Source organism: Toxotes jaculatrix, chromosome 3, assembly GCF_017976425.1.
Source record: "Toxotes jaculatrix isolate fToxJac2 chromosome 3, fToxJac2.pri, whole genome shotgun sequence".
Taxonomy (NCBI): Eukaryota; Metazoa; Chordata; class Actinopteri; family Toxotidae; genus Toxotes; species Toxotes jaculatrix.
In genome coordinates this window covers 17,430,176-17,442,911 of record NC_054396.1, presented here as the reverse complement: position 1 = coordinate 17,442,911, position 12,736 = coordinate 17,430,176, and the positions used below count along the sequence as shown (strand labels likewise).

Here is a 12,736-nt window from a genome sequence, read left to right as displayed (position 1 = left end):
CAGGAGGCAAAGGGACATCACTGTGTGGCCACAGGAGGGTCATTTTAATAATGGGGCCTGGGAGGAAGCAACAAAAACAGTGGGATGACAGGATGGGGACTGAAATCAGTGGATTTAGCAGGGCCACTATATTATCCTTTCTCTTTTAGTACGAGGCTTCAATCCTTTGCAGATTTTGTACTTAGCGAGATAATATTCTAAGCGTATTTCATCATGTTTGATGCAACATGTTTGATGCAACATTTATAAGAGGCGCAGCACAATCCCGTCTTGGACCCGACAAGCTGACACGAGCCACTGGTTTCTGGAGTCGTCCTGTATCGTGGCGCCGTAAACAGAAAACTAGAAACCAGCCTCTGGGTCCGTTCCGAGTCGTTTTGCATTCAGCAAATCCAGGAACCGCCTCCCCTCCCTCCGTTGCCCCCGCCCCGTGCAGACTCCTCTCTCACACGCAGCCTGTCCGGTAGGATGGGACCAGTAGCCAGATATCCATGCATGCCTGACCGCTAGTCTACTTCCTGGATGGAAGAATGGGACGTTTCCAGCACCACTTTTCTTCGCATTGTGTATTGCCCTTCGTCACGCTGCCGCCGCGGATAATCACTTAATAATGATCACGTGTGATCAATATTATTCGACCACTTTTCCCCTGTAGTTAAAGACCGATTGACCCCCCCTCTGCACTTCGGGAATGTCGCTATCTGGAAGCCCGCTACAGGCACGGTGGAGTCCGATAACAGATTTTGAACTGTTTTTGCACAGCCGTGGTGTGCGTAACGTTTTATCCCTCGAAGCTAAAAGCAGCCCCTGCTCGGACTGGAGGCGATTAAATTAGTCTTTTTTTCTTTTTCTGTTAAAAGCAGCGACTCCGTAGCTTAACCGCTAAGCATTACTTTGATGCTCTGCCTTCGTGGCTGCTGTGCCAACTTCGTTTCCAGCTTTCGGTCGTGTGTATGTGATTTTCTTTTCTTTTTTTTTTTTTGTTTTGTTTTCCTTTTTGAAGGAGAGAAAAGACTGAAAAAAAAAAAAAACAAACTAACTTTGTCACCCGTTGCCTTCTTGTTGCTCTCGATGAGTAGTCTAACATGCGGAGAATACGGGAACCGAGTTACTGGTGGATTTTATCCTTAATGTTTTTAACCTTGCCCAAACACAAAGACTGTCATCCCGGTAAGTACTTGCAACACGGATTAGCCTATCATTTATTTAGCCTAACTAAACGGAGTGTCCACAGTGTTTGGTCTTTTATAATGAAGGTTAAAAGCGAGTTTTGTTGGTCGTTTTCAGAGGTGTGTGTGTGTGTGTGTGGTTTTTTTTTCTCTCTTCAGAGGCAACGTTTAGCCTGGGTTTTCCACTAACGGTTACAGGGCCGAGTCGAGTTTAACGTCCCAACGTCTTAACGCTGTTTGTGTGCATGTTACTGATAAAACAGTTATGGCGCAAAGACCCCCCCCCCCCCCTCCTTTTTCCTTCTTCTTCTTCTTTTTCTTCTTCAGTGTGAGGATAAAAATTTTGTCCCGGGTTTTGGTCCCACGACTCCTGTTTGACCCAGGCGTTTTACATGTTAGCCAACAACACTGGTTAACTCGTTCAACATGGTGCACAGTCACAAGAATTCACCAATCTATGGAAATGTAGGCTACTGTAACATTCCTGCAGACACACATACACACACACACACTCAGGGTCTGTAGTACTCTGGGACTATACTTCATCGTATTTGACTTTATCTCCTGTGGCATTGCCGTGGTGCTTTCTGCATTTTCCCTTCCATCTGTTTAGCCTGCAGTTTTGTCACGGTGTTTTAAAGGTGTCCCAGGTTTTATGATAGGCTTACAGTAGTTGTGGTCTTGGTCTATGTGGAGCTTTAATCTGTGTGTGCTCGCTGTCATGTGCGTAGGTAGAAACGAGGATGAAGGCGATAGTTAGCGCTGTTGGCTCGTAGATGCATGTGCATGTATGAGGGGCGATTAATGCCACTGAAGCACAAACGTGCTCCAAAATCTGCAACTGGGGATTATTGTGTTTGCACCAAAATCCGTGACCCATAAGATTCAGTGCCACTTGAGATTAACCTGTGGAAATAAAGACTCCATTGAAAAGGGCTGCAGCTACCGTTTATTATTTTTATTTTCATTATTGTTAAATCTTCAGACCATCTCAGTCAGTTGGTTAGTCTTCCTCTCTAGAGTCCCAAAAGATATTGACAGATCCCCATCACATGTTCCCAGTTGTTTTGTTGACTTCTTATCCTAAAGATATTATGTTTGTAATGACATAGAGCAGAGAAAAGCAATAAATTCTCATGCTGGAAAGGCTTCGGCCAGGCTGCATCTTCTTCATTAGTAATTCATATGTTGATTATTGTCCTAATTAATTAATCAGTTAATTGTTTGGTCTTTTAAAATACCAGAAATAGTGAAAATGTCTAGCCAGAAACTAAAGCGACGTCTTCAAATTGCTTGTTTGGTTTGACCAGTAGTCCAAAATTGAAGATACTTAAAAGACAAAGAAAAAACAGAATATCCTCCCAGCTGAAAAACTAGAACCAGGGAACTTTTGTTGCATTTGCTTAAAATGACTAGATTATCAACCTTGTTGCAGTGCTCTTTCTGTCAGTCAGTTTAATTGATTAATTGCCTGTTTGTTGCAGCTCTGCTATTGGACACCAGTACATCATAATTAGTAACCCCATCTGTGGGAAACTTGTTGATAGTGGTTGTAATAAAATCTGATACTGATGCATCAGGCAGTAGTGTTTGTTCACACTGGAGAGGTGGAAACCAGTGAAATTTGATATATCTTCATAAAATCGTCTCCAAAGGATGAACCTATTATCAATATAGTTGTTGATTATTTTTCTGTCGATTAATCAAATAATCAACTAACTCTGCTAATGTAATGGCAACACATTTAGCTCAGTTACTGCAAAAATATTTGGTATTTCTGCACTGTGAAATGCTTGTTGCATATCATTGGACATTCACACTGAGGCTAATATCAGTCTGTAATTTTATCCCACTGATTTCTCGGTCAGGCTGTGTTGTGGTACCATTAGAAGAATTCATAGAACTTGACTGAACAGCAGTGACAGCTGCATTGCATCGTGTATCTCCTATATTCTTATTCTTAGAAATATTATCCACTGTTGTTAAGGTTGTGGAAGCTGGAGAGACTGTGCTCTGACACTTGTAGTTAATGTGCATCTCAAATACGTTTGACTATTCACTCCTCTGCGGCACCAATCATCCCCCATAGAGAAGTAGCAGTGATGTCACACAGGAGAATGGTTTCTCTCTGAGTCACCCCCCCCCCCCACCCCCACCCCTCCTACCCCACCCCTATGCCCCAAAATCCCCCAGTTCCATGCTTCCACGTCCTCAGTTTGCAGCTGTATTGACTAGTAGCCTTACAAGCCCTTAACACAACTGAGTTTTCTCATATGGCATGTCAAACCAGACCTCTGACACATGGTAGAAAGGCAATACTGGCAGAGCAGCTAGAAGGTGGTGGAGGATAAATTCAATTTAACTGCTTCTACACTGGCCACGTAGCTGTGTTCGTCTACTGTTTTAGGCCAGAGAAGCTGAATCTTTACGCTGTGAATTTGGAGCTTGTATCGTAGGCAGGATTAAAGAACTGGTGTTTATATGACAATGAGAAATTTTTCATTGAAAATGAGAAAATTGAAAGGAAACAGGAGAATGTAATTTTCATTATATCTTGGAGAATTTTGTCTCTTTAGAGGCTATGGTCAATAATACAAAATTATTAGCCCTATTTGGAAAAACAGTCTTGCATGTTATCTCTCTCAAGCATCCTTTTTTTTCCACCTTAAAAATGTCACTCCCTACAATATTACGGTTTTTAAAATAAATGTCGGCCGAACGCCAGGAGTTGTGCTCCTCCTGAAAACTGTAGCCCAGGCACGTGTATAGCCATGTTTGCTGCTCTGTAGTCATCATCAGAAACATCGCTTGTCACTAATTATAGAAATGCTTCTGAATTAATCACATGACTAATGAGATAACTATTGCAAGTTTATGATGCCTCATGAAGAAAAAAAAGTTTTTGACACACAAAGTGAGTGTTTTTTTTTCTTCTGTACATTAGATTGTAGGGATGTCCTTTTTAAATAACACCATCACTGTCCACTGCAAATATAATAGTAGTGAGCAAACGTGTTATTAATGTTTTTAATGAGGTCCTGACGTACTGTTGTGCCATTAGGATGCCAGCTGTCTGGACACCACTGATGTTGGCAACAGCATCATTATCATCAAGGTCCTCTCCATCTTCCCTGGATAATTGGTTCAGTATGTACAGTACTGACACAGGATGTTCAAACTAACTTTTCCTCTGGTTTTAAAATAGCATCAGTAACATATGCTAAGTCTCGATCATGGATGGGTTCAGCGCTCTGTTATCTGTTGTCTCTCCACCAGCTGCCTGTGCCACCCACTAAATGGTCCGATGGGGAAACACTGCAACTGTAATCACTTTTCACTCATGTGCAGATAATTCACTGTTTATCCTTTTTGCTAGTGATACTTATCCTTTGCTTGTTGTTTCCCAAACAAAATCAATGACTAGCTTATTTATTTGTCTGAGGATAAACTTTAAAGCAACAATGAAATTTTGTTTTGGGAGATGTGAATCAAGCTTAGACTTTGAACCAACAATCATACTGCCGTTAACAGTTTAAAACGGTTTAAAAGTTTATTTCAGCTGTAAAAGGCTCCTCTGCCTTAGCATCTGCATCATAGCACCAAATTACTTTTTATACACAGTCCCTTTTAATATAATTTTTGTACATTATACTTCACCAGTTTTCCAGTGTGAACATACAATGTTTTCAAAACACGATAAACACTAGTGCGTGGTATGCATTTGCGGCCTTTGGAGGCTGTGGAGCTATGTAAAGGTGCCCTTGAGAATTTTCTTGTAACAAAGCAAAGTAATGTTTACACTGTGTGTTTCATTACCAAAATAAATTGTGTGTATCCTTAATGTCTAACAAGCGTGATGAATACATAGCCTTCATCATAAAACATTTGCCAAGCAGATTTAACACATTGCACATTGCTGAATAGCGCAAAAACCAGGGGAAGGATGTGTATTGTGTCGCCCACCTGCTTGCGTGTGTCCATGTGCGTCCTTGTGCATGTGCACAATACTCCCACAGGATAGTTTTAACGCCAGCTAGATCAAAGTAGTTAAGATCGGGCAAAGCAGGACCACCGGCTGAGTGACAAACGCATAAAGAAAAAAAGTAAAGTATAAATAAAGTAGAAATATGTTCTACCACCTACCCTGTTTCTCCCTGCTATTATAATTAAATGACAAATCAGTCAGCCTGACAGCGCGGGCTAAAGCTAACCTCGTCCACTAGATACGACTGCATCGATTTCCAGCTGTGCCACAGCTCTGTCATGATTTACATGGTGTTTCAGAAGCAGGCCATCTTCAAGCAGTCTCTTTCCTGACATATTTGCAGCTCATTTATAACCGCTGTGGTGACAGACACTTGACTGTTTTTTTTTTTTTTTTTTAACTGTACATCCTGACTAGTGTGTATTAGGAGAAAGAAAACCACAGCAGGTGTTGTCCTGCTTTGCAGTTACGAGAGACATAAATTACATTAATTTTAAAAAATAAATTTTACAAGTTTTCAGAAGAAAATTTCACACTTTGGAGACGTGAGCAAAAATTTATACTGAAGTCTAATGTAACAATGCTTCATTTTATAAGATAATTGCAGTAATTTGACATTAATTGTGATTAATGAGTTTATTTGTTTAACTTATGTTAATCAAGGCAATCAGTCATCACTTCATTACTTGGTGTGTATGGTTGAGTTCACTCAGTCTTTCAGCCAAGATCCTCCAAGCTGGTCACAGTAGCATTTTAATCATTTAGAATGACTCACAGCCACTTCACTCCAAATCATTTCATCCGTCCTAGCAACATCCAAACACACACATACACGCACAAACTGGATTTGACCAGGCTGGTTTGAAACAAGGGGGGAAACATGCTGTTGGGGAAACTAGTGTACTTATTTCCTGTGCTTCGTGACAATAGTGATTAATGTCCAAGCAATAAGGCACTGTCACTGAAGGACATACACTGCTGCACTCAAGGACTTGGCCATATCAATAAATGTCCTGTGTCCTTCAGTCGCCACGTCCTCTTTGCCCTTAAACAATCTTGCCGCGATGCGATACTGTGTCAGCTTTACTTACAGCTGAACTGTCAGTCAGCGCTGCCCTGTAGAGAGCCGAGTGGAAATGGAACCTTCAGGCTCCTTTTTCCTGCATTGTGTTATTGTGGGTCAACAGAGCATGTGTTTGCTTTGTGCTCATTGTTTTTTTTTTTTTTTTTTTTTTTTTTTTCTGTCGGGCTACATTCAAGATTGTCTTTTTCCGAGTCGAGGAACAACAAATTCATATGTAGGCTATCCTTTCCACAAGGCTCATTTTCCCCGTCTTGAATTATGGCGACAATCACTGAAGATATAAGATTAGGCCGTGCATGTTTTATTAAGCTCAAGGTGCTCTACAGAATGTAAAATAAGCTCGTTGAATGAGAGTCAAGTTGTGTTTGATGAATTGATTTTTAACCTTTGCATAAATTATATTCTTGTTGTCTTGAGCAGCTGTAGAAAGTGAGAAATATGTCTGTGTTCCAGTATGGGGGAGTAAAACTTATGTTACCATGCATTTAGGTCACTTTTACTTAGAAATGCTGTCACTGCAATATTTATATGTTAAAGTGTAGTCATTAGTCAGCTCTTGAAACTCTACAGTGGTAGCAACTGTGTAGAGTAGTTGTCACTGTCAGTACAGACACGTTTTGTTCAAATGGAGCAGTAACAGAATGCTTAAATGAAACTGAAACAATGCCATGTAAACCTGACAGCCCTTAGATCTTTGGCATGGGCTGTTTAGCTCATTTTGCCAAAAAAAAAAAAACACCCGAGGGTATTGGTTTTATGCAACCAGAAGCTTAACTGTGTCGAACATTTTCAGTGGTGTGGTGTGCTTTTAAATGTACTGATTTAAAAATTAATTTTGACGTAATTTGTTATGGTTTTATATGCCTTTTTGGTTTAGTGTCACCACTGTCTGACAGATATTTCATTATTGAGGTCAACATCAGTGCTTGAGAGTTTAAAAAAAAATCTGATAATAAATCAGCTGATAGTTAGCAGATAGTTGCATAAACGCACTTAAATTACAATCCCTCAAAGTTATTTATTTAAGAATTGTGACCAATAGTGAATGGGATGTTGTACACTCAACAGAATAATACACTGAAAGTGCTCACTGAGTAACAGTGGAATGCAAACATATCCTTCGTTTTTCTGTACTTCAGCATTATTGCGTATTAGGCAATATACTGTATGTGCCAGGATGATACTGAATATCTCTGGTAAGCTGATATCGACAGGATGATGTATCAGCTCTTCTTTTTACATACATTAGTATTAAAATTGATATATAAAGAAATATAGCAAAGGTGCCTACAGTGGCAAAATGAAGTTATAGATTTTTGTACAGTTGTATAAAAGATGGATGGCCAGGAGAGGTTTGAGTGTTGAATAAGAAAGTAAGTTGTCTTTGGGCTAGCTGCTGTTACAATTAACTCACTTGTCAGATGGAACTGTTGAGGCACCAGACAAAATATTGCACCTCATTACTGTACAACTAGCCTCTACCCTTTGAGAGTTTTGATTGTAGGAAGTCTGAAAAGGTCCTTTGCCGAGAAAGCACGAGGAGCAGATTACTCTGATCTACTGCACCCTAGTTTGATGAAATATAGTTGGGAAATACACCAAGTGAATGGTACACAAAGAATAGCACTGTAGCTCACCACGTAATGACTTGGTGATGGAATAATAACATTTTAAGGGTCATTCATCATGAGCATATGACATGAGTGCTAATAGTTGTAACCAAATACAGTTTGGCAGGGTATGAGCTTAACACTGAGTCGATACCCACTTTTCCACTCCAGTGCTAAACCCATTTCATTAATTCCTTGTTGAATGCGTTTTTTTTTTCTCCTCTCCTAAGTTAACACCATGAGAGATCAGTCCCCAGGCTCTTTTCTTTGGGTTAAGAATGAGATTGATGTTCTGTTTGTTTCTCTCACACACTTGGTCTCTCTGGGAGCTTTCTTTATTTCTAGAGCAAGCTGTAGAACAACGGTGGAAGAGGGTCACTGGTATTAAACCATGTTACTAAAGAGACAGCTAAGCATTTCAGGTGGTGGTAGTTCTTTTCCAGATGCTTAATTTATTTGGCTCTTTTGGATGTTTTACTGTTTGGCAAAGGAAATTTTTTTGTGAAGGAAGTGTGTGATATTGTAAAAATGACAAAGGCAGCTAGTGTGAAAATGTGGTGTGAGTTAATTTTGGAGATTTCCAAGGGAGAAGATGTGCTGAGTTAGATAGTTTTTTGGAGGCAGAACAGGAGTTTAGAGACTACCCTATCGATCCTGTTGACATTCTCCCCTTTGGGGAATGCAAATGTTTCTGTTCTTCAACACAAACATTCAAACCCTCCTGGTAATGGAACCCTAATTAACTAGGGATATGAATACCATGGCCTTTTCCTTTGACATTTTCATATTTCAGAAAGATATTGTTTCACGCTTCCTCAACAAAGACAACTCAAGTATTTATTAGATGGTGAAAAGGATTTATATGACAACACGGTCAACAGTTGAATATGTTTAGCGTTTAAAAAAAACAAAAACAATACAAAACCAAAAAAAACCCCAAAACACTTTGCAGTCGATCCCCGGGTAATTTTAGCCGTGCTGTCGTACAAATTCTTGCATGTCTCCTTATCTGTCAAACTCTGGCATGAGCTGGAAGTGTGACAGCTGCTGTATGTTATTGTCACAGCTAATCTAAACCTCACAACACAAGTGTTTACTGCTGCAGAGAGGAAACTTATCCCCAGGTAACCACTAATCACTCAGGGATTTCAGAGATCATCTGTTCCCACACTTAACAGCCAGCGTGAGGCAGGTGGGAGCTAGCAACCGCTCTGCCTCAACGGTTCTCAAGACAGTCGTCCGTATTGCTGTAATGTTTACAATTAAATGCTTTGAATTGGCATTATGGCACCAGTGACATTACTGAGAGTCATCTTGGTGAGATGGAAATTGTTACTTTGAGATAAGGAGAGGTTCATTCTGTATTCAAGAATTCAAGAGAATTCACAGGGCATTATTGAGGACACTCAGCAGCAGCAATTAGTTGATTAGTGGTTGATAGAAAATTGACTTAATCAGCTATTTTTTATAATCAAATGATTTTATTAAAGAAAATAATTGACAGATGAATTGATCATGAAAATAATTTCAAGTTGTTAACCATAAATTGTGATTATAGGAAACTCAGAAATATACAATAAGCCTTATCCTGTTCAGACATACTTTAAATGTCAGAACTGAAAGGCTTATTCTAGTCTGTCTGTGACAGTATTCCTTACAGTTGCTGTTAATCAAAATGCAAATGTAGGCTTTCTTCAGAAAATCAGAATATGCGGTCAGTTAAAATCAATAAATGTGGAATGTAAGAACTTATTGACTAAATAACACTGATTCATGTTCGAGCAGGCCGTTGTGTAATGTTCCTCTGTTCTTTAAATGCCTGAACCTCTGCTCCTCGTTTTTTTTTCATGCCCAAGGTGAAAAGTTGTGATTTTCTTAAATAAAGAAGACAGCTTTGGAATCTAAGAGGCAACTGAAGATTATAAATTAAAGCTACAGTATGTAACTTGCTTTTTAGTTCAAAAAGCCTCCAAAACATGTTTTAATGTGGAGAGGTGATGTCAGAGGCTTTGTGACCCAGACTCAGTGAACAGCATCAGTGCAGAGAAATTCCCTTCTAATCAATCAGAGAAGGCTATAGTCAGGGGTGGGAGCTCACGGCTTTCAATCAGTCATATGAATGCACTTCTGATCTACTACCTTAGCTAGTATTAGCAGCTGGAATATGTCGCTGTGGCTAACTCACAGTACAGGCTAGCAAGCTCCTGATTCCTGCATTAACTGAGGCAGACACAGCGAGGATGTAGAAATTTAATTGGCAATTGGCAAAGAAATTGTGTGTACCAATTTTCCGGAGTGCGAGGTAATGCCTTCAGACTGCTACTAATAACAGTCTAAAGCACAAAGATATTCAGTTTACAATGAAATAAAACGGCAAAGAAAAGGAACAAATCCTCACATTTAAGAAGATGGAATCAGATAATGTTTGGCTTTTTTTTTTCTCGATTACAAAGCTGCAGATTAATTCGTACAAAGAGGAAAGAGCCTGGGTAGAGCTGAGAGGGAACATGCAAGAAGCAACTATCATAGTTGACTGTGATAGCCTGTGAAACCATCAGACACACTCCACAATATCTCTTTCATGCAGTGTCCATTTTTAAAATCACCACCGAACACACACGAGAAGTGAATCTGACCCTTTTTCTTGTGGAATGAATTTTTTGACTTTCCTTGAGATAAGTTGGAGTTTTTCTTTTTTTTTTTGAATTAAGTACAAATCCAGTCTTGTATTTTCTTGGACCAGCATGTATCAGGTTGTAAGAGCTGCGTGCACGTTGGCTTTACCACTCAGCTGTGATGCTGCTGCTTGATTGTAGTCTTTACTTTGAGTCACAGCCAAGTACTGCTCAATTGAGTGCTGTTTTTCAGCCTGTGTTTGCTCCTGCTCTCGTGTGCATTAGAGCTCATGTTTATTAGCCTTGGATTTGTTTTGTTGTGGGTTTGACTACATGCAGGTGACGGAATCGGTGCCGAGGTGGCGGCAGGAAGTTTAATGTGTGAAATCATATGGTTGTCTGTTGATAGATAGATAGATAGATGCTGTTGACCAGAATGGGATACACTTTCATATCTTAAAAGACAACCACCTGGCTGCCATGTATGAAAGCAAGGCCAAACGAGTGTGTGAATGTGGAGGAGCCATCATCAGAGCAGATGTCCTAATTTGTCATGAGTTATATGTTGGCATTGATGATGGGCACTGTAATAGTCTTGTAATCCCTTTTGGCTAATTAGCAGCCACTCGATCGCTTCTATCACAATACCTCTAAAGCATGCAGGAACATTTTACTATTGTTTGGACTGCAGCTCTGAAACTGTACATATCCATGATTTTAAGTGCGACATTTATTATTTCCCCTCTCATTAACTTTAAATATAGAGTTTACCAGTACACACATTGGATTTTATTCCTTCTCAGACTTGGCTAAATTTACCACTGTTGGTAATTATAATAAATATTATGTGTTTTCTTTACTTGTCTGAGAAACTGTCATGATTTTATGTCATAGCAAAATTAATCAGTTGGAGCAATTGGAAACAAATGCTGTCATTTTAATTGCAAAAAAGTAAGAGTGGGGATGAGGGTAACAACAGGAGACTAAGAGCAGCTTGGTGTGAGAAAGAAATTATTTCATTTTCTTAAACGTGTAATTATGTTTTAGCATCTTATTTTGGGGCTTGTGCAATGATAATAAAAACCAGATAGCAGGTAATAAATACATAGAGTTTCAGTGTGCTTGAAGTCTGCAGGAAAAACATCAATTTACTGCTCAAAAGATACCAATATCCAGTTCATACCACAGTATTTCATTCATTGTGTTTTATCATATCATTTAAAGCTCTGATGATGATAACGTTTTGCACCCACGATGCAGTGTAAAATGTATGTTGGACCACTTTGGTCCTGTGTGCTAATTTTGTACAATATGTACCTCTGCCATTTCTTGAGAAAATGTATATTTACATCGTGGACCCTTCTTGAAAAAGAAATAATGTCTTGCATACATTAACCATTACATACTAGTGAGACTACTAAAGAAGCCGTTACAGAGATATTGAGTGCATTGCTCTTCGTGGTTTTATTTATCGTTTCTAAATTCAGCCTTCAAGTATTGATTAGAGTCCAACATCAAAGTGCAGTTAAAGAGGAAGGGAGGAGGTCTCACTACTTGTATGGCCCCGGGCAGGCATGAAGAGCCTGTTTGGAAGTGATGCATGCAAAGTCCTGGTGCAGTGGTATTATTTATGGCTAACACTGAGTCATTTGGCCAGTGAGCTGCAGGTAAGGTATTTTTCATCAGTACCAGGCAGATCAGTACTGGGCAGATGTTTTCCACTGAAGCACATTTGATTCCATTTTTCTTTTTTTTTTCTTTTTCTTTTTCTTCTTAGCTGTATAACAGTTGCATCTTGCCGTACTATAGCTGCAACATACTTTACATTTTCAGCCCGGTTGTCCCAAGCTGTGATCAGATCATTAGCCTGACGGTATCAGTGTCACGTTCTACCCACTGAGTTAGACGGGCCCATTTACGTTGCCAGTAATCAGCCATCACCATTCATGAACACCAGTAATGTGTGAGGAGTGTAATGTATCCACCAGAGGCAGCTGAATTTATTTCAGAATCAATAACTAGACAATTCATGCGGGGCTGCCACACCGTGTCTTGAGGTATGACCTCATAAGTTCTCGGCACTTAAGCGATCCAATTGCCACATTGAAAATTGAAAATCTCACTTTACACAGTAAATTTTCCAACGTTGTCAGAGCTGTTATGTTACAGTCATGCTACTGTGTGTGGAGACATGTTTGAGGATTGTTTATTGTGGCCTGTGAAGGAAACAAGCTGTAGCTGGTCTAGTAAAGAGGTCACTAGCCCTGAATTAG

General features: G+C 39.7%; 1 protein-coding gene across 1 annotated transcript in view; it reads left to right on the top strand.

The window, feature by feature from the left end:
* Positions 1–486: 486 nt before the first annotated feature.
* The window catches only part of ca16b (carbonic anhydrase XVI b), a 103,192-nt gene continuing 90,942 nt past the window's right edge, over positions 487–12,736 (top strand). Inside the window, exon 1 of the mRNA XM_041033779.1 lies at positions 487–1,170. Coding sequence (XP_040889713.1) covers positions 1,086–1,170 — 85 coding nt within the window. The 5' untranslated portion in view covers positions 487–1,085. The remainder of the gene's footprint in view (positions 1,171–12,736) is intronic.